The sequence below is a fragment of the Zootoca vivipara genome, chromosome 10 (genome assembly GCF_963506605.1).
Source record: "Zootoca vivipara chromosome 10, rZooViv1.1, whole genome shotgun sequence".
NCBI lineage: Eukaryota > Metazoa > Chordata > Lepidosauria > Squamata > Lacertidae > Zootoca > Zootoca vivipara.
Genome location: NC_083285.1, coordinates 1673224 through 1694591, shown reverse-complemented (window position 1 = coordinate 1694591; position 21368 = coordinate 1673224). Strand labels below are relative to the sequence as shown.

The 21368-nt window shown below is 41.1% G+C and overlaps 1 protein-coding gene across 3 annotated transcripts in view; it reads right to left on the bottom strand.

Moving 5' to 3' along the window:
- Nucleotides 1-502: 502 nt before the first annotated feature.
- BEND7 (BEN domain containing 7) overlaps nucleotides 503-21368 on the bottom strand; it is a 51313-nt gene continuing 30447 nt past the window's right edge. Inside the window, exons 5-8 of one of the 3 annotated variants that reach the window (XM_035127128.2) lie at nucleotides 15153-15378; nucleotides 9707-9826; nucleotides 7308-7358; nucleotides 503-4247 (exon numbers count right to left, since the gene is read on the bottom strand). In XM_035127128.2, coding sequence (XP_034983019.1) covers nucleotides 4204-4247; nucleotides 7308-7358; nucleotides 9707-9826; nucleotides 15153-15378 — 441 coding nt within the window. In that variant the 3' untranslated portion in view covers nucleotides 503-4203. The remainder of the gene's footprint in view (nucleotides 4248-7307; nucleotides 7359-9706; nucleotides 9827-15152; nucleotides 15379-21368) is intronic. The other 2 variants (XM_060279476.1, XM_035127127.2) reach the window with 2 other exon arrangements.

Genomic DNA, 21368 nt, shown 5'->3' with positions numbered 1-21368 from the left:
GCTTGACCCCTGTGTTTTCCTCCCTCATGGCTTGGATTTATGGCCTACTTGAAATGAGGCTGCACTTTAAATTTTAATACTGTATTTTAATCTGTATTTTAATTAATTGTTTTTATGTTTTATTGTAATTCTGTTGGTGTCAGCCGCCCTGAGCCCGGTTTTTGACTGGGGAGGGCGGGGTATAAATAATTTTTTTTTAATTATTATTATTATTACAAGCGTCGGCAAGGTTATCCAGCCATGGGCTGGATTGCTCCCACGGACCTTGTCTGTGGGCCGGACAGGCGCAGCGCAACGCCGGAAATGGTGTCTGTGCATGTCTGCAGCACCAGAAATTGTTTCTACAGCTGCGCAGACGCCAGAAATCGCGACTGCGCAGAAGCGATTTTCGGCACCTGGGCACGCGCAGACGTGATTTCCGGCGTCTGCACAGGTGCAATTTCCGGCACTGCTCGGCAAGTACCCATGCCGCACTGCGCTGCTTTAGCGTAGAATGCGGGGGACTCGCTGAGCGGGCGGCTCGGTTCACAGGCGGCCCATGGGCCGGATAAACGGCATCCATGGCCCAGAGGTTGCCGACCTCTAGGTTATAAGCATTTCGGGCTTTGTTCCATGTAGCCTTACACAGCCCAGGACCCAAATATATGGACTCCTCCCCCACCCCCTTACTTTCCACCCCATGCATTAAGGTTTGTGGGAGCAGAGCAGCTCATCGTTCCCTCCAACTCCAGTTTGTGGGGCAGTGGCACATCCTTTGTTATGGCACCCCAGATGTAGAATTTCCTCACCACATAAATTTGATGGTTCCCAGTGTTCTTTGCTTTTAGGCGTTGACTGGACACACATTTGTTTTCTCGGGCCGATTGAGAGCTGGGTTGCTGCTGGATTGTCTGAAAGTTTGGTTCTCTGCTCTCTCTGTGTTTTGTGTAGTGTATTAGGTACTACCCTGGGAACTTCAGGGTTGAAAGGCGAAATAGAAATTCAAATATTATTATTGTTTTCCATATTCAATCTGGAATGATATAGCCTGGCAACAGACATTCTACAGGGAGTTATTGCTTATTTATTTTAACACAAAAATAAACCCTGTCAAGCAGGAGCAAAATTCTATGCCTCAGCCACAAATGCAGTATCCCTTTCTCAAAACCTGTTCCTTTGATCCCCTCACACATTCTAGTTTTGGTTTTGTGTGGGGTTGCCAGTATCCCAACCATAGTGACTCCTGCTTAATACACCCACTATTTTTATTTCTTCTAGCTGTGGTGTAATTGAACATTGGACAAAATGGATACCCATTTCCTTTCTTGTTAAAAATTATCTGCTTCCTTTTCTCAGCTCCAGACAGATGTTTTCCCCCTACAGATAACTTCCAATAGCTGCTGCAATGTGTTTTTGAGAATGTTCTTCATACCTGGGCAGGGGGGTTGGAGAACAGAAACAATCTTTATTTTTTAGGATATACAGTTAATCCCAGGAGATGGAGCATCATAACAGAGACAGCCATCATGGCGGAACACAAACAGATGCAGATTCCCAGACACCATTAACTCCTGAACAGCCAAGGAGGTTCTGCATACACTTTACTACAATGCCAAGCCATCAGTTTACCATAACGTGAAAAAGCATAGGCAAACAAAATATGAATCCCATGTATCTTTCTAAAAAAAAGTGTCCAAGTTATATAGGATGGGCATTAGAACATTTAGTTTAATACAGTATATAGATCACATTATTATCTTATACACACAAAGGAATCCATTGTCATCTCTATAAGCATATGACAAAGTGTATGTAGTACTTCTACACATGATCCTATCCATGTTTACTCACAAATAAGACCTGCTGATTTCAGCAGGCCTTGCTTACAAGCAAGTAAGGACAGGATTGAGGCCTCACTCAGTGAGATAGATAGAGGTAATGCAGAGGCTGATATACTGAAATATAGTTGCTTTTCTACAATGACAATGAAGGCCATTGCAAAGTTTTGTCCAGGGACAGAAATTCTAATGTTCCGTTTGCAGTATGGTTATCAACAGTGATGTAAATAGTCAGAGATATCTTAATATCTTTATTACGGTCGTAGACCAGCAAAAGAGAGAGAAAAAACAATAATATATAAAATAGATAGTTCTTAAGTATCATCTTTGAGCAATACTGTGGCTGCTCGAGTATTGCTCAAAGTTGGTTCAGGCTTTTTGGACAAATTACTTTGTACTGCAATCTTTTCTGAACTATGTCTGAAAAGCACACACACCAGACACACTTGTTGAATTAGAGTAATTTATTGTGTTTTTTTTTCTGAACTTGACAGATTCCCAGAGATTGATAACACAACACAATCTTATGCACCAATTCACAACTAGTCCCTTGTTGGTTTTATTAAGAACATAGTAATTTAAAAAATAGCTAAATATGTACATATTAATAAAACTTATATACATAAGATTGAGATACTGGTACTTTTTTTTTTACCTAAATATGGAATGATTTCCTAATAAAACCTATAAAAAGACTTCTGAAAAAAATTTGAACAGTAGTCACAGTAAGTAGACAAGAATACTATTATTTTTAAGATTTATTAAAAGAATGCTGATTGTTGGTTAACTGTTACAATATGTATGCCTTCTTTGTAGATTTACTGGGGAGACTAAGTAGTTCTGTTCCAGAGGGAACAGTCTCTAAATCCTTTCCATCTCTAAGGAGAAAATGTACTTTTTAAAGACTGCAGTGCAAGTCAGGTTTATCTTGTCATCAAGAGAACACAGCCACATTTCAACAATTCCATGTGTAATAATTACACATTATGTGTAAAATTCCATAAAAGTGTTAAACTGCAGTAGAAGTAGTTATTCAGCCTGAGTTGAACAAACACAAAAGATTCTGCATAAACATCTACAGCAGTGTCTTCTGGTGTGCTTAAGATGACTATGAAATTTTCATTATATAACATTCATTAATCCTTCATTGGAAGTATGACCTTTTCATACACAGACTAGGACAGAAGCCCGATTCTTCAAAAGGTAACAAGAATACATAAACCATATCTTCAGTTGTTATTATGGGCTTTTGTGGTTAATAACCTTAAAGACCAGTGTATAAATTCATGAACATCCATGTCAAAGTTTCCTTTTGAAAGCAGAAATATAAAATAAGCCAAAAATATTTGGCAGGGAGCAGAACACTTGCATTATTTTTAACTCTGAGGAATGAGGTAAGGAGATCAATACACAATGGCGATAAATATATACGTTTTGGAAGGAATTTAATATAAATATTAGTTAACTGGCAAGTGATAAGATGGGATTATATATATATATTAATATGATTTAGGGTTCATATTTTGTACACTGGCCTCTCTTTCCCAGTACCACCCATGATCCAGGGGATAACAAATATTAATATATCTGATAGAATATTAATATATCTGATTACAATGGAGTGTGTGGAGCTTGACCCAGAGGATGTTTGGTCATCTATCTGAAATTTCAAAAAACAAATCTGTCGTGGAAATTAATTTGCAGATTCTGGGCCAATTTCCTTCATCCTTGGCCTACAATATTCACAATATTCGTCTTGCAGGGCATTTGTCTTGCGAGGTACCACTGTACTTGTTCTGGACAAAACACCAGGCAATATATTAGCATCAATTAGTGGGGCTCTTATGGTCAAATACCATATTACAACTTTTGCAGAGAAGAATACTTGGCAATTTACCATCTTTTGCCAGGAAGGAAAATCAAAGGCTAAGGAAAGATGGGGAGGGGAAGGGTCTTCAGAACAGATGACTAATGATTCATTAACTTTGAAGCTTTTTAGTCCTTTGATTTCTGCACAAGAATCCAATTTGAAATGGGGTCCTTCAGAACACCTTTCTAAGGGAGGCCCTTAACTCTGTTAATGTTTCAATGTTTAATCAAAGATGGAACAAACAGCCAGCATGCATGCATATACTTATGTGGGGAAATGCAATCATAAAGACAAAAGTTGTTCTATTTCAGTGGTTATCAGATTAATTGCACTATATCCTTGCTGAACAAGTCTATTCTGATTAAAATAAGAAACAAGTAATTTTGTGGCTTTGTTACCCTATGTTACAAAAGCATGAACAAACTTAAGATTGAGGCCAGGATAGAGAACACAGATATTGAAGAAGTCTGAAAATAATGCTGGTGTCCTGCTCAAAAGTAAAGATGTCTGGATCTGCTAGTGAAACTCTGGTGCAGAATGTGTGGTTTCAAAGAGGTTACCTGAAAAAGAAGAGCTGGGCTTAGGAGCTGAGACACCAGTATTAAAAGTAACCTATGGATTTCAACATTAAAGTAATAAAAGGTGTTGTCTGCAATAGAATTAGAACACTAACAGGCTGTCCATAATTTATTTCTTGGTATGTATCTTTATTACAACCCCTGGGAATCACTTATGGAAAGGTATTAATTACTGTGAGGGAAATCCAGTACATAGAAGTGGTGAATAAGGGAGAGAACACATGGTGTGTATTAAGAGCAACAGGGAATTCATCTAAAAATATTACACACATGGATGGAGAACAAAGCACTTACATAACAATGCAAGGGAGGGTCTATCAAATATCTGAAATTAATCTGCAAAGTGGGAAGAACAGCACCGCTCTATTGAGGTTTTCCCCAAAACATAATACAGAGGGCACTTAAACAGAACTCTCCCACCCCACCCTCCCTACAAATATATATAATTATAATGATCTCCCCTCCCCTGATTGCTCACTTTTATTTTGGGTCACTTAATAATAATTTTATTATTTATACCCTCCCTATCTGGCTGGGTTTCCCTAGCCACTCTGGGAGGCCAACAGAATATAGCACAAATGATAACCCCCCACAACCTGGAGAGTCATGTCCAGATAACAGTATTGGGAGATTGCATTGCAGGGCAAAAATATTGTCCCCAATGCTCTTCAACTTTGAAATGAAGCCACTGAATGTGGCCATTCAGCCTTTGGGGGCAGTGTGTCGTCTGTGCACTGGGAGTGGTAGCCAATGCTGCTGAAGCCAGAATTGGGATTCAAGATGACTTTAAGAGATTGGGGAACAGGGCCAAATGAACAAAACAAATTTCAATAGGGACAAATAGGTTGAGAGAGCTGGGTCAGTTTAGCTTGGAAAAGAGGAGACTGAGAGGAGATAGGATAGCCATCTTCAAATGTCTCGAGGGCTGTCACATGGGAGGGTGAACAAGCTTGTTTTCTCCTGCTCTGGGAAGATGGAGGAATGGCAGGTAGGTAGACTGGTCAGTTGCCTGTTCTGGATGAGGCTGCACTCCTCCTGAAAGAGCAGGCTTCTGGATCCATCTTTGCCGCTGAAGGCTCAAGTAGAGGGCCCGTGACCAGCTACAGACATCCATTATGTACTTCAAGACTCAGTTATTGCAGTGTGCTCCATGTGGGCCTTCCCTTAGAGCTGGTCTAGAAGCTCCAGCTGGTGTAAAATGCTATGGCTAGACTGTTGGTAGGAACAGACAACCACCAGCACAAAGTTTCAGTGCTTAAAAGCCTAAAGGACCACTTGATGCCTTATATCAGGGCCCAGCCACTGAGGTCTCTAGGAGAGTTGCTGTTAGTAGTCCCCCATGGCTCTGATGCACAGCCCGTATACACCAGAATCCATGCATTTGGTGTTGGGGTCCCCATTCTGTGGAACACCCTCTTGGAGGTGATAAACAGGCCCCCTCCCCACTGAACTTCAGGTGTTTGGTTTAGATTTAATTTTAGCAGGCATTTTAAGTAAGCTTTTCTGTTTTTATGGCTAATATTAGCTGATTTTTCTCCTTATGCACATTTTGCAGAAAGGAGACTAAAGAAATAAGATTTCTACTAATGTGTCTGCCTCTTTGTGTCTCACTTATAAACTTTTGCTAGTATAAAAATTAGCAGCACTAAGAAATTGCATGAGATGAAATGGGCACCAGTAAAATACTAAATAAAATTACTAAAGCAATTAAAAGCTGACATATAAAGACTTTGTTAAGGAAATTGATGGTCATGTCTTCTTACATAAATTGCTTTGATTGCTTGATTGGGTGTGGGGAGCAAGAGTAAGAGTGAAGAGATCTTTATAATGTCTGTGATCTGAGGACAGATTTATATATTCTGTAGTTACTGAGTACGAAAGCTTTCCCTAGACTTCTGATTGTTATAAGGTCACATTTTCAATGCTTCTCTGTAAAACCACTTCCGCATCCCCACAGAGGTGGTGTTGTGGGCTGGCCCCGACCGAACTCTCGCGATGGGGACTGAGAGCTCAGCCCCCTCGCGAGGTGGGAGTTCCCGCCTCCGTCAGACCTGGGCCGACCAATAGGGTTGGCTGGGAGGTGGGGCTTTGCCTCTTTGTCCTGAGCCTGCGGAGGTCAGGGCCTTATGGCACCCCCCAACGGTGGCCATAGGAGGTGTTCCGGTAGATGTACGTCACTGGGCTCCTTTCTGGTGGTTAATTTCTCCCGGACTGTAACACACGGGTTGCAGTCGGATATAGCCGGTTAGGTTCCAATGCCTAAGCCAATACTGCTTAACATCCGTAACCAATAAAGTTGTGGCCTTTTCACCCACTTAAAATTTATTCATTGTGTCTTGTGTCTTATTTCACGGGGAGGGAGGGACATTGCCACACAATGAAGGACTCCTTGTGCACAGGCACAATGATGTCAGGAAGAAGGGTGTTGTCTGGCCTTCTTCCTGAATTGTAGTGTTTTATGTTCAGTCCCCTGCCTCCAGTGGAGGAGCATTTCAGCATGGAATAACCTCCACTCCCAGCACTATGGAACAGGCAGTGTGGACAGAGAGTAAGAAAATGTGAGGCATGTAGTGGCAAAGGAAAATGTAAGTTTAGGTAAAGGTAAAGGGACCCCTGACCGTTAGGTCCAGTCGCGGACGACTCTGGAGTTGCAGCACTCATCTCGCTCTATAGGCCAAGGGAGCTGGTGTGTGTCCACAGACAGCTTCTGGGTCATGTGGCCAGCATGACTAAGCCACTTCTGGCAAACCAGAGCAGTGCACGGAAACGCCGTTTACCTTCCCGCTGGAGTGGTACCTATTTATCTATTTGCACTTTGACATGCTTTCGAACTGCTAGGTTGGCAGGAGCAGGGACCGAGCAACGGGAGCTCACCCCGTCGCGGGGATTTGAACCGCCGACCTTCTGATCAGCAAGCCCTAGGCTCTGTGGTTTAACCCACAGGTGTTATATTGTGCAAGGTTATTCCAGACAGCCCCATTCTAATGAGACTATAAGCAAACAAATGGCCAATTTGTTTTTATTAACCAACAGCTTTTTTACCTGTTTGTAGTAGAGAAAGGTCCAGTTTCTCATCACAGTCGGCTGTCTCTACTAAATAAAGACAATACATAAAATATATTATTTCTCCATAATACAATCAAAATTAAGTAAAACAGTAGTAATAAAATTAAATGGGAAAAGTGGTATGGAAAACAGGCAAGTGTACTACATGAATGCATCAAAACCCCTACAAATTAGAAGCATTTTAAGAACTTAGTGAATTCAAAGGAAGAGCTGCTCCATAAGACAATAACCAGTTCCCTTCAGAAGGTGACTGATAAATATCCAGTTCTCTGAAAAGTAGGTATAAATAATGCCAAATGTGATAGTTTGCTCCAAAGCTCTCACAGCGCCAACTCCATATACTACATGAATAGCTTTACAAGTCTCATGGTTGATAGTCATATTGCTTCATACACATGGAAAGATTTTTGCTGTACAGTATTTGTCTGCATTATGCAGGTACGGGTTTCATGATTTAAGCAGGTTAGCTCTACACCCACAAGGATGATATTCTGTCTCCACCTAAGCAGCAGTTAAACCAGGCATCCCCAAACTTCGGCCCTCCAGATTTTTGGACTACAATTCCCATCATCCCTGACCACTGGTCCTGTTAGCTAGGGATCATGGGAGTTGTAGGCCAAAACATCTGGAGGGCCACAGTTTGGGGATGCCTGATAAACACATCTCACATTTTTTACATTGGAAGCAATCACATCTTTTTAGGCCAACAGCAATTGTGCCAGAGTTTCACTGAACTTCCCATCAAGCAAAATGAGTGCTCCCAACACTAAACTGACTGAAGGACTATACTCAAGGGCAGAGCCTTGCATACAGAAGGTTCAATCCCTGGTCCCTAGAGTTAAATTGGAGCAGACGTTAGAAAGAGCTCTCTACCTGAGCCCTGGGACAGCCACTTTCAGTCACAGAAGACAATACTGGGCTACACAGGCTAATGAACTGATTTTATATCAGACAATTTCATATGGTCAAAAAGCAGTGTACATTAATGTCCACTTTAGGTTGGGAAAGGGACCATAAATCAATGTTGCTTTATTTTTATGGTTTTAGGTTGCTTCATGGAGAAGTAATATTGGGTTGTGATTTTTATTGCATTATTGTACTTAAGACTGTTATTGGTCCTTTTTAAATACTGTGTGCCTCTTTGGATATTTTTAAGTATGAAAGCAAAACTTACTTTTTTATAAAAAAAACCCCCCTATATTCTCAGTGGATACTGTGTTATATAAAAATATTTCTTGTGATTCTTACCAAAGGGGTGTTGAGCATACACATTATACTCACTGAGTACCACAAACCTAGGTAATATTCTGATCTGCATATATGTGCAAGAACCATGAGCCCCGCTCCCATGGGATATTAAAGTAGAGGTCTGGTTGTTGTTTTTTAATGGTACAGCAGTAATGAAAACTGACTGTGATGTTTAATACAAAACAGAAGCTATACAGTTGATGTTAAATGTCAAGCTTTACAGCAGATTATTTTCACCTCAAAAAGTCACAAGATCGTTTGAGTAAATGTTGCAGTTAGAAGTTGATTTCTGGAACCACACACAGAGCAAATGGTGAAATAGGTCTTCATCACCCAGAGGATTCTATAGCCCTCATGTTACAGGCATGTAAGGCACTCATGGTTTCAAGCTGGAGCGGGGCCTTGTTCCTTGCCCTGATGTCATCTTGCCATGCTATCACTGCCCTTTGGTCTTCTCATTATGTGCAGCTGGTGTGTTCAAGCAGCTACTTATGATCTGGGGTTCCCTATCAGACGGCAACATATGGTTGGAGGGTGCAGCTAGCATGTTCTGGCTTGAAACCTTGTGCGTTCCAAAGACAAGTAATGAATGAATAGGGCTTAAATTCTAACCACATTGACTCACAGGTCCACTGAAAGTGATGGAGTAGCTCAAGGAAATGTAAAAGCAGTGAAAACAAGGAAGCTGTACCACCAGTTCTTCACCAACCAGAACAAGTCTTAGAGAGGTTCTACCCTAAGCCTTGAGAACCCTGGCTCTGTTTCAGCTGAAGCTTTGGAATAATCACTCTAATGCAACAGTTTTAAAAAGGATGCACCAAGACAGGTGAGGAGTAACACCAGTTGTCTCAGTGAATCTCCTGAGGTCTGTAATGTCAAGCGCTGGCTTGCCATCATAAGACACAAAACATTTCAATGGAGGTGATTCAGATATTCAACTCTGAGTCATTATAACTAGTTGAGTGACAAGACTAAGAAATGTACATAGGCATAAACCAGCCCTTAGGAGCAGAGTCCTTCCTCAGTAATTCTTAAAGGCTGGGTTCAGGCTGCTCACTGTCATACTGTTTGTCTTGCCACCTTGCTATCTGCATTCATTCTGCTTTCTACCTCTAACCCTCCCTTACCTGAGCCTCTTTTTAACCGTCTTCTTGCCAGTTTGATTTGATCCTGAAGAATCTGTACCCAGTCTCTTGGGCCGGGTAGTTTATCCACATGGTTTGCAGTGCAGTATTTTTCTGTGAACACTAAAAACAGAAGGTACAAATAATCTCTTTAACAAAAGGTTGAAAAAGATGGAAAACTGCAAACCAAGGTTTAAGTAACCAGACACAAGCAAAGTAAAATCACAACAACATTCTACATTTTATATAAAATGTGAGAACTGGATGTTTACATTTTTGTAACTTAAAATCTCCATGATTGAGAAAAGTCAGCATGTAAATTTATTCTTCCCAAATGATTTTCTAAGTGCAGGAAGATACTAACATGGGAGACCTTCAGACAAACTAACTTGCAATATAAGTTTGGATTGTAGCTGTTTGAAAGCACTCAAATAACCAAGAGATTTTGCATATATTAGGTAAGCTAAGCACTCTGCAAATGTTTACCATGTTGAAAAACATTAGCAGAAGATGGCATTGACATTCCAGAAATATTATTAACTAGAAAGATCAGAGAACACCACAAAATATTGCCTTGGAATCTCCGGAACAAAGTGACACACGAAACTATGAAATTTGAAAACACAGTGGTAAAAAAGGTAAAGGGACCCCTGACCATTAGGTCCAGTCATGACCGACTCTGGGGTTGCGCGCTCATCTCGCATTATTGGCCGAGGGAGCCGGTGTATAGCTTCCAGGTCATGTGGCCAGCATGACAAAGCCGCTTCTGGCAAACCAGAGCAGCACATGGAAACGCCGTTTACCTTCCCGCTGTAGCGGTTCCTATTTATCTACTTGCATTTTGACGTGCTTTCGAACTGCTAGGTTGGCAGGAGCTGGGACCAAGCAACGGGAGCTCACCCCGTCACAGGGATTCGAACCGCCGACCTTCTGATCAGCAAGCCCTAGGCTCAGTGGTTTAACCACAGAGCCACCTGGGTCCATGCCACAGAGCCACCTGGGTCCACAGTGGTAACATGCACATAAAATGTTACTCAGATGAAGTGGAACAAGCCAAGACAAATTGTTGAGCTTACACACCTCTCTCCACACTTACTCTCCCCCATGCAGTCAGGAAGAAGACTTCTGAAATTTTTTATTTCATTTTTGGAGAATTCTGTTGTGAACCAGAGATCATGGTTCATGACAAACATATTATTTAAACAGGCTAGCTTTACAACCCATGGGTTAAATGTAATGCCAAGCTAGGCTCTCTGGTTCACATGCAATACTAAGCCAGGATTCCATAAAAGTGAAACTAAACCCAGCAGTGGCTGCAGTGGAAAGTGGATAGGGCAGCATGGGAGGCAGATGCTTTTGGTTGGGCTCCTTCCAGCTCAACCCATGTAGCACTAAACCACTGTTCAGCATTACATGCAAATATGACCAACATTTGGCTTTGATTCTATAAAACAGAATTAACAAGGGTAAACCTTTCATGCACATTTCAAGCTACATTTCATCTACACATCAGTGCTTTTTATGAACAGATGAATATATTTGACAAAACTGCTTCCTCGTGAAACAAAATATTGACACGTCATTTTTTTAAAGTATTTTTTTAATTGCAAAAGGGGAAAAGGAGATATAGATCATCTGTCTTAGTCTTCTGTGAAAGATTCAAAAAATATAATCAGGTATCTTTATAATAACATTTTACACTACTGTCTGAGTTCACTATTTATATGCCTTATTGCTCCCGGGCTGTTTAACCAGAATGGTCAGGAGTGGGAGTACGAGGAAGTAAAGAAAAACAGGAAGTATTTCAGTGCGGTTGGGGAACTGGTGGCCTTTAACCTGAGAGACAGCCTCAGATGCTCCTTACAACAACAGCAGCTTTGAATGAAGGATGAATGTCAGCTATGCTATCACCAGGCAAATGACCAATCAGCTCCTCTCGCTGCCCTACTTGCATGTTTCATGCAGCCAACCTCAATTCCTCCACTGTACTTCCTGATTAAGAACTATCCAAGAAATAGAGCCAAGCATGGAGCCATGCAGGCCTCTAACATGGCCCCAACGATGAGCTAAAACAGCCTGGCTTCACCCCAGTGGTCAACCCCAAGGACCACAAGGTCTTAGAAGGGTCCTTCCCTGCTCTCTCCACCAGACCCCTGGATGCTTTTTATTTGATATTCCCAAGATGTAACACTCTGGCCTGTAGAGCTATGAAATCCATTGATTTCCTAGATCTGTACCCATATTTCAGTTAGGAAATCAATAGTTTTCATTGATAGGCAACATTGCATTTTTGGCAACTTAAGATGTTGGGGGGGGGGGGCCCTACCAGGGAAGAGAGCTGATATTTGCTCCCATTCAAAAGTGCCACCACACATCCACAACGGAAGTGTGCCCAGGGGCACAACAATCAGCTGACAGTCAGACCTTGTGATTAGTGGTGCCTGCAAAGCCCCTCTTGGATCAGCCACATGTTTATCCATCCCATTATAGGTCAAGTGGGTGTGGGTGTGGCTTGGCCCAAACGGTCTCATGGGCCAAATGGGGAGGCCTGGTGGGCCTATAGATGCCTGTGGGCTAGAGGTTCCCCACTACAGTTGTAGCTCAAAATATATTTGGGGGGAGGGCAAGTTGGGGAAAGCTGGGCTAAAGACCTGAGGAACAGGTAAAAGTGAGGCAGTGAACAAAGGCAACAGTCCAGGTAGACAAAGATGGGCTATGGGGAGAAATGTGTAGCAAAGCCAACTTTAAAAAGTACCCAAACCACACACTAAGCTACAAGCCCATCTTTAAGGCTTCACTTCTGCAAACATTCTCATCCTTTGATGACCATCACTCTACTATTAAAAATACCAGATGTAAAAAAGGGGGGGAATACTCTGAAATTTTCTTTGCTTAAAAGTGCACATTTCTAAAGTGCGAGAGAACAACTGTCATTGATATAAAACTACCCAGTAAACATTTTTCTTTACACTCTTAATTGATTCATTGAGTAGAGCCAAAAGTATGATTACAGAACATCTGAAAGGGCTACAGAGGAACCCAGTGGCAATGCTGCAAAGAACATCTTTTCATTCTTAGTGAGATCTTACACTGGCTGAGCCACCACAAGGGATAAATGGGCCCATAGTATCCAGCCGAACAGCTCTTGGAAGGCAGAACGTGCAAATGGAGCCAGGCAGAGTTAAGTTCCACAGGGTGCCTGCCATCCCTTGTGTTTGCTTCTGGGAGAGGAACCCCCATCCAGCATATCAAAGTCCTCAATGCAGCATCCCTTGTGTGATACCATAAAGACAATATAAAGAGAGCCCTCTTATTATAAACAGTGCCTAGCAGTACCACTCCAGATACTATCAGCTGCTGGATGTAACTGAAAATGATCAGTATTTGAGAACTGCCTTAGGTTAGGGCATTGATGGGGAACTTATGGCACTACAGACACTGCTGAACTCCACCTTTGATCAGTTTCAACCAGTAAGACCAATGATCTGGGAACAATAGAAGCTGTAGTCCAGAAACAACTGGTGAGCCATAGACTTCAGATTTCTGAAGTAGCAGGCTGGTGCTGACAAAGCCCCTGAAGCTAAACGGAACCATATTGATACCTCCAGATTAAAATGGCTATGCTCAGGTATGCAGGATAAAACACAATACAGTGTTACCTCTACTTACGAATAACTCTACATACGAATGTTTCTACTTACGAATGGAGCTCCGTCCGCCATCTTGGATGCGGTTTAGATAGGATTTTTTCTACTTACGAATTTTTATATAGGGTTGCTTCTACTTACGAATTTTTTCTCCCAATGCATTCCTATGGGATTCGACTTACAATTTTTTTCAACTTACGAATGTGCATTCGGAACGCATTAAATTCGTAAGTAGAGGTACCACTGTACAAACAAGTGAAGGCAGTTTGCCTGACTGGCAGCATATATGTAAGCCGCCTCCCCATTTTCAGTGCTCACTTCAAGTTCTGTCTTACAAGTCAAAAGCAACAGCTAATGTCAGATTAGTAACTCGGCTAAATATGATGTGGAGTGGGACTCCAGTTAGATTTCGACTTACACACAAGTATAGTTGCCGGGAGATTGTGTGCAATAAGCACAAACCCTAGTTCCTAATTTTTTTATCCACCTCTCTGAACAAGAAGAGCAGCAGCCACAATCCCTGCTATACAAACCAAACTGGGCTTGCTTGTCCCACCTGCATGGCAAGGGCTGGGTTCCTGATTCCATAGCTGTCTGCAGGAATGGCACCAGACAGAGGAAGACATACAGGTCAGAGAGCTATTTGGCTCCACAATGTGAACCAGCAAACCACCCTCTCTACCTTTCCATTCTACACAGAGCTATCATAGCCAGCAACATGTTTGGCTAGGGTATATTGTTTATTTTATTTATTTATCAAAATGTATGCACCACTTAATCAAAAGAAACATTTTAAGCTGTTAACATAAAATCTTGCAGCAGCATCACTGCTGCAACCCCAAAACATCCCAAGAATGTTGTAGGTGAAATAATTAATTTGTAGTTGGAAATTTCAAAGAAATGGGGGCCAGAGAATACAACTCTTAAAAATCCATGGTGTGCTTCCTAATATCTACATTTTAAACCAACATTTTATTTCATTGACCCTCAATAGCATTTTGCCATCCCTATCATTATGTTAGGGATGATAATCATTATATTTAATAATTTCATTTCTCACAAAAGAAGATCATCATACACAGTTGCATAATGAGCTTTCTTCAATGCTGTTCTGTAAGCACCACATCAAAAAGGTTCAGTTAAGACAGAGGCCCAGTGAAAACAAGCATCTTGTTGTGCAGTAAAATACACACTGAACCATTTTAAACTGTAGGTTGGAAACTGCATATTTGAATGATTCCCCCATTTCAAAAAAAGTATCCCTGCATGTGTGTTCACATATTACATTAAATAAGTGTAGAATCTTTGTACTTGTGTATACCAACAATTGAGCTGTATATTTGTACTATTATTCACCTGTAACATTCAATGAATGTGCAGTCCATGCACACAATAGTTGAGATGTACAAATCAGCAAGTGTACAGTCTTTCACACAAGCCCTTGTACACGTGTAGTGCCAGTTTGGAGCTGTGTTCCGTGTTAACGAGGGAACAAGTCTTAAATGTGATGAAGGATTCTGGCATGATGGTTTTATGTCATTAGTGATATGTGTGCAGTACTACATTTCGTTATTCCTCAACCTACAATCTGAAATGATGTAGTCCTGAAACAGTTTGACCATGCAAAAGGTTGTTGATTCAGATCAGACAATCAGAAACACATAGCCAAGGCTGGCTTGCAGATGAGCTTGAAAAATGTGTAAAGATCACCAGTGTTTTTAGCAACTCCCAAAATGTGAAACAGCATAACCACTAGATGATATATATATATATATATATATATATTAAAAAGAAAACAATACCTTTTATTGCACCCACAATATTTTGGTCTAGTCCTTTTCGGTTGTCATTGAGACCTCTTTTCCTCTTGCCATTGGGTAAAGAGTTGGCCAAGGTCTTGTCATCAAAAAATGCACACACCAGCTTTCGAAACAGCAGACTTCCTGAACGCGTGTAATTTGCTAATATAGAGTCCAGTTGTGATTTCGGCATAAAGACGTCAAAGCCTTCAGCAAGTTGCACTTCTGGCTACCAAAAGAATATCAATGCTTTATTAGCACATATTTCATAACTATTTTGTCCAGAAATGACATCCAAGGAAAATATGTTGACATCAACACACATACTAGACTTTTTTGACACCAGAATAGACACCTATTTCATTGAAATAAAAGTTATCAACTGAGTATAACAAAATGCACATCAAAACGTGCTATGTCCATTATCTTTACAAAATGATAATTACTAGAACAGGGGGAAATCCCAAGGAGCTAGTTACCTGGATGTTAATGAATTTAATGCAGGCAACTGCATTTATGAAATATTTATTCAGTACAGCAGCAGCTTTGAATAATTGGATACTGCCGATTAGGAATTTGAACTAAAATTACTATGGCTACAATCCTGCACTCACTGTTAAATGTTTAATCCCACCATAATAAACTGTAGTGATCACATTACTTGAAATCTAAGCAAGTAATATAAGGAAACAAAAGTCAGAGTATAAGAACAATAATATTTGTTGCTCAACACCTATTTCGTCCAAAAGCTGCATGCCACTTGCCCCTGGAAATTTCAAGAGCAGGACATGAAGGCTTCATTTAACTATTATGACTAACAGTCATTGATCAACTTACCTTCCATTTATTTGGTGAATCCCCCTTCAAAGCTATTTCAGCTTGTGCTTTTCATCACGCCTTATGTTATATGTTAATGACATGTTGCATGAAAAAGCCCTTCTATTTATCTTTGATTCCCAACTGCAAATTCAGCTTAAGAACTTACAATAACTGGCTCTAGGGCAAGATCTGATTCTGGAATCAGTTTTTATCAGTGAACACAAGTAAATTGTTTTACAAAATGGCATTCTAATTTATTAATTTAGGAATAGCAGTTTTTCAAATTACCCACAGCAGCTTACGAGAACTTCTTGAATTGCCACCTTTCAGAGTAAGACAAAGTGACTCCACTTAATTCTGTTCTCAAATGGAGGACAAAAGGTTACTTTAGCTGATATTCCCTTCCCTCTGCATCTCTTTGCATATCCCACCCCACAAGACTGCTCCAGAGGCTTAGGGGGACCCGTTGGAACAGCATGAAGTGGCAACGAGGTTGGTAGGAGAAAGGGGAATTTGCTGGAGCAAAAAGGCTTCCATGAGCAGAAGGACATAATGGAATACAACCCATAATGTTTTTTCTAGAATTTTCACTATAATAATACCCGTGACATTTCTTTTCCTAAAATTTAGTTTAAAAAGAAACAAATCTAGAAAAATAGAAAAATTCCTTCAGTAGCACCTTAAAGACCAACTAAGTTTATATTTTGGTATGAGCTTTCGTGTGCATGCACACTTCTGCACACGAAAGCTCATACCAAAATATAAACTTAGTTGGTCTTTAAGGTGCTACTGAAGGAATTTTTTTATTTTGCTTCGACTCAGACCAACACGGCTACCTACCTGTAACTAAATCTAGAAAAGTTAATATACTGAGGCTACAAAAATGTATTTACAATTTAGTGTCGTCTGCTCACTATTCCTACTTATGGCCCCAAACCCTACATAATTTATTGGTGTATATCATAAGTAAAAGGCGAATTCCTGCTCAAACCCACATCAAACCTGGCTTTGGAAAGGCAACAAAAGTGCTGTTGGGGGGGGGTGTCAAATGTTGCTGATGACTACCCTGCTTTAAGCCAAGGACATAATTATTCCCATCTTATTTGGATATAACTACTGTATAATAATTGTTCCCTTCAGGGTTCTGCTTCCACTCTTTTTCTACTTAGAATCATAGAATAGAATCATAGAATCATAGAGTTGGAAGAGACCACAAGGGCCATCCAGTCCAACCCCCTGCCAAGCAGGAAACACCATCAAAGCATTCCTGACAGATGGCTGTCAAGCCTCTGCTTAAAGACCTCCAAAGAAGGAGACTCCACCACACTCCTTGGCAGCAAATTCCACTGCCGAACAGCTCTTACTGTCAGGAAGTTCTTCCTAATGTTTAGGTGGAATTTTCTTTCTTGTAGTTTGAATCCGTTGCTCCGTGTCCGCTTCTCTGGAGCAGCAGAAAACAACCTTTCTCCCTCCTCTATATGACATCCTTTTATATATTTGAACATGGTTAACATACCCAGCTCCCTAAGCCGTTCCTCATAAGGCATCGTTTCCAGGCCTTTGACCATTTTGGTTGCCCTCTTCTGGACACGTTCCAACTTATCAGTATCCTTCTTGAACTGTGGTGCCCAGAACTGGACACAGTACTCCAGGTGAGGTCTGACCAGAGCAGAATACAGTGGTACTATTACTTCCCTTGATCTAGATGCTATACTCCTATTGATGCAGCCCAGAATTGCATTGGCTTTTTTAGCTGCTGCATCACACTGCTGACTCATGTCAAGTTTGTGGTCTACCAAGACTCCTAGATCCTTTTCACATGTACTGCTCTCAAGCCAGGTGTCTCCCATCCTGTATTTGTGCCTTTCATTTTTTTTGCCCAAGTGTAGTACTTTACATTTCTCCTTGTTAAAATTCATCTTGTTTGCTTTGGCCCAGTTGTCTAATCTGTTAAGGTCATTCTGAAGTGTGATCCTGTCCTCTGGGGTGTTAGCCACCCCTCCCAATTTGGTGTCATCTGCAAACTTGCTCAGGATGCCCTCAAGCCCATCATCCAAGTCATTGATAAAGATGTTGAACAAGACTGGGCCCAAGACAGAACCCTGTGGCACCCCACTAGTCACTACTCTCCAGGATGAGGAGGAGCCATTGATGAGCACCCTTTGGGTTCGGTCAGTAAGTCAGTTACAAATCCACAGGAATACTTACATTCCTGCTTCTCTGTCTCCATCCAACCAGTTACTGGACTCCCAGTGCCTTAACTCTCCTAGCAGCAGATGTCTTTCAATAGCCCCCTGGTTCCCTCCGGTTAAACCCTGTCAACTGCATACAATTTATCCTTGACAAAGGTCTTGTAGGAACTTTCTGTCCCAGCCATACTGACTTTTCCTTGTCTTCACAGGCAGTCTCCCTCCCTCATCTAGTAGTTAGGGGACTTGCAAGCAACAGACAAGAACCAGTTTTTAGCTTATTATGTGCAATCATTTTAAGGCAATGGTTCTGCCACGCCACAGTTGAGCTCTTCCAGTATGAGCTGTGCTTTCCCTCTTTTATAGCCAGCAATGAAAACATTTCACTTCTGCAGATAAAGCCCGTTAGCTCTCACATATTCTCCTGACATAACTCTAAATGATTTCTCCCTGTAAAAGCCAAATATATCAATAATCTCAGCCAATTTATCAATAGCCAATTTAACCAACTGAGAGGGAATGATTCTTTGTACATTTGAGAATTTGGTTGGAAACAAAAGGAGTTATTTCAATATCCACCCTGCCATATTTTTAGACCTTTAAGCGGGTGACAACAGTTTAACACAAGCAGACTAAAATATAATTTAGCTAAATAATCTTGTGGGGTATACTTAAGATAACAATGATGTTTTTTTAGAAAAGGATGGTGCAATTACTAAGATTCAGCATGGGTTTCTCAAAAATAAGTCATACCAGACAAATCTCATTTTTTTCTTTTTTTTGTTGGAGTTACAAGCTTGGTGGATCAGAGAAATGCTGTGGAAATAGTTTATCTTGATTTCAGTAAGGCTTTTGACAAAGTTCCCCATTATATTTTTGCGGGTAAAATATGGGTTGAATAACTGTTAGGTGGATTTGTAGCTGATTGACTGACCGAACCCACAGAGTAATCATTAATGGTTCCTTGTTATCCTGGAAAAAAGTGACAAGTGGGGTGCTGCAGGGTTCAACATCTTTATAATTGACTCGGATGAAGGAATTGAGGGGATGCTCATCAAATTTGCAGATGACACCAAACCGGGAGGGGTAGCTAATGCTGCAAAAGAAAATAATCAGGATTCAAGATGACCTTAACAGATAGAACTGGGCCCAAGCTAACAAAATGAATTTCAATAGGGACAAACGTAAGGTTCCGCACTTAGGCAGGATGAACCAGATACACAAATATAAGATGGGGGGACACCTGGCTTACTAGCAGAAAATGTGAAAAGGATCTAGGCGCCTTAGTGGACCACAAGTTGAACACAAGTCAACAGTGTGATGCAGCAGCAAAAAAAGCTAATGCTACTCTAGGTTGCATCAACAGTAGTGTCCAGATCAAGGAAAGTAATAGTACCACTCTATTCTGTCTTGGTCAGACCACACCTGGAATACTATGTCTAATTCTGGGCACCATAATTTAAGAAAGATGTTGACCAGCTGGAAGGTGTGCAGAGGAGATGGTCAAGGGTCTGGAAACCAAGCCTTATAAGGAACGGTGGAAGGAACTGGGTATGTTTAGCCTGGAAAAGAGAAGACTAAGAGAAATATGATAGCCATCTTCAAATATATTTCAAGGGCTGTCACATGGAAGAGGGAACAAGCTGTTTTTCTGCTGCTCTGGAGGGTAGGACACAAACCAATGGCTTCAATTTACAACGAAGGAGATCCTGACTAAACATCAGGAAGAACTTTCTAGCAGTCAGAGCTGTTCAACAGTGAAACTGTCTCCCTCGAGAGGTTGTGGACTCTCCTTCACTGGAGGCTTTTAAGCAGAGGTTGGATGGCCATATGTCTTGGGGGCTTTAGCTGAGATTCCTGAATTGTGCAGGTTACACTAGATGACCCTTGGGGGTCCCTTTCAATTCTACAACTCTATACCTAGGTTATCTATTCAGATTGCATTTCATATCCTCAGATGAACCTCATTTTTCAAAATAAAAAATCCCACACTAAAAAAACTGCCACAAGGCAGAGTGTCCTTGGTCACACAAAGTTGGAAAAAATATCCTCTTGTCCTCAGAGCAGCTGTCTCCACACATTGTTTCCAGTGCTTAATAATAAAGGTAGAGAGGTATCTTGAAATGTGTGCCACATTTTGTTTGGATTACAGCTTCACGGCTGATTTGTATGAGTTCCCTTGAGAAATCTTTCCTTTCAAATTGATTGATATTAGCTGTGCATTACAACAAGAGAGTTTCCAGTGACCAGGCTATTACACAATAACCACAATAATTATGGAAAAAACATGACCATGGATCTACGTATTAGAAAACCAATATCCCTGTATTGCAAAAGGTAGAAATATGTTTAACAGGGACTCTTCACAGGCAATCCCTAGTCTCAATTACAGATGCAATTAATGTGTTTTGTACATTTGTGTGTGTGTGTGTGTGTTTTATAAATGAATCAGTCTGTACCCTAGTCACATATTTTGAGGGGTGTGTGTGCTGATTTATTCCAGATTCCTTCAGTAGCAAATTATCCTTCAATTGCACGCAATCAGTACCCAATTGAGCTTCACATGGACATTTCCAAGTATGATTTATAGCCAAATAGAGTTTGTTAACATAGGATAATCAAGGCAATGGTGTACATGATTAAACACAAATGAAAGAATTGCCAAAACTTTTGTTTTGCTAAAATTTGCAAGCAGCAAATTAGATTTAGTCCAAGCATTTCTGAATATTTTAATTGATTAAAACAGAACTCCTTTGCCAAATCTATACAAATTATTTGCTTTGCATGGAAAACAAACAGAACATTTACTTAGAAGGAGGGCACTCAATTGCTTCTTAGTCACAAAGGTAGATAGCATTTTGAGGCAATCCTATGCCCAGTTCCCAGTTACCTGTGAATAATATCCACTGAACATACCGGGGCTTACCAGTGGTGTAGTGTAGGTTGCCAGCAACCAGGGCAAGCTAAGTATTGTGCACCCTAAAAAGTAGTGGTGGCGGCGTCAGACACCTGCCAGCCCCGGAGGCAGCTCCTGGGTTTGTCTCATGCCTCTGTCCAAAGACCATGCCAGGATGGGCTTCTGAAAGCATGGAGGGGGGCCAGAGCCCTGCCCTGTGCTTTGCCCAGAAAACCAGAGAGACCTCTGGATGAGGGGAAAGACTGCTGCTCCCTCCTCTTTGGAGGTCAAATCTCCCTCCAGCAGTGCTTGTGG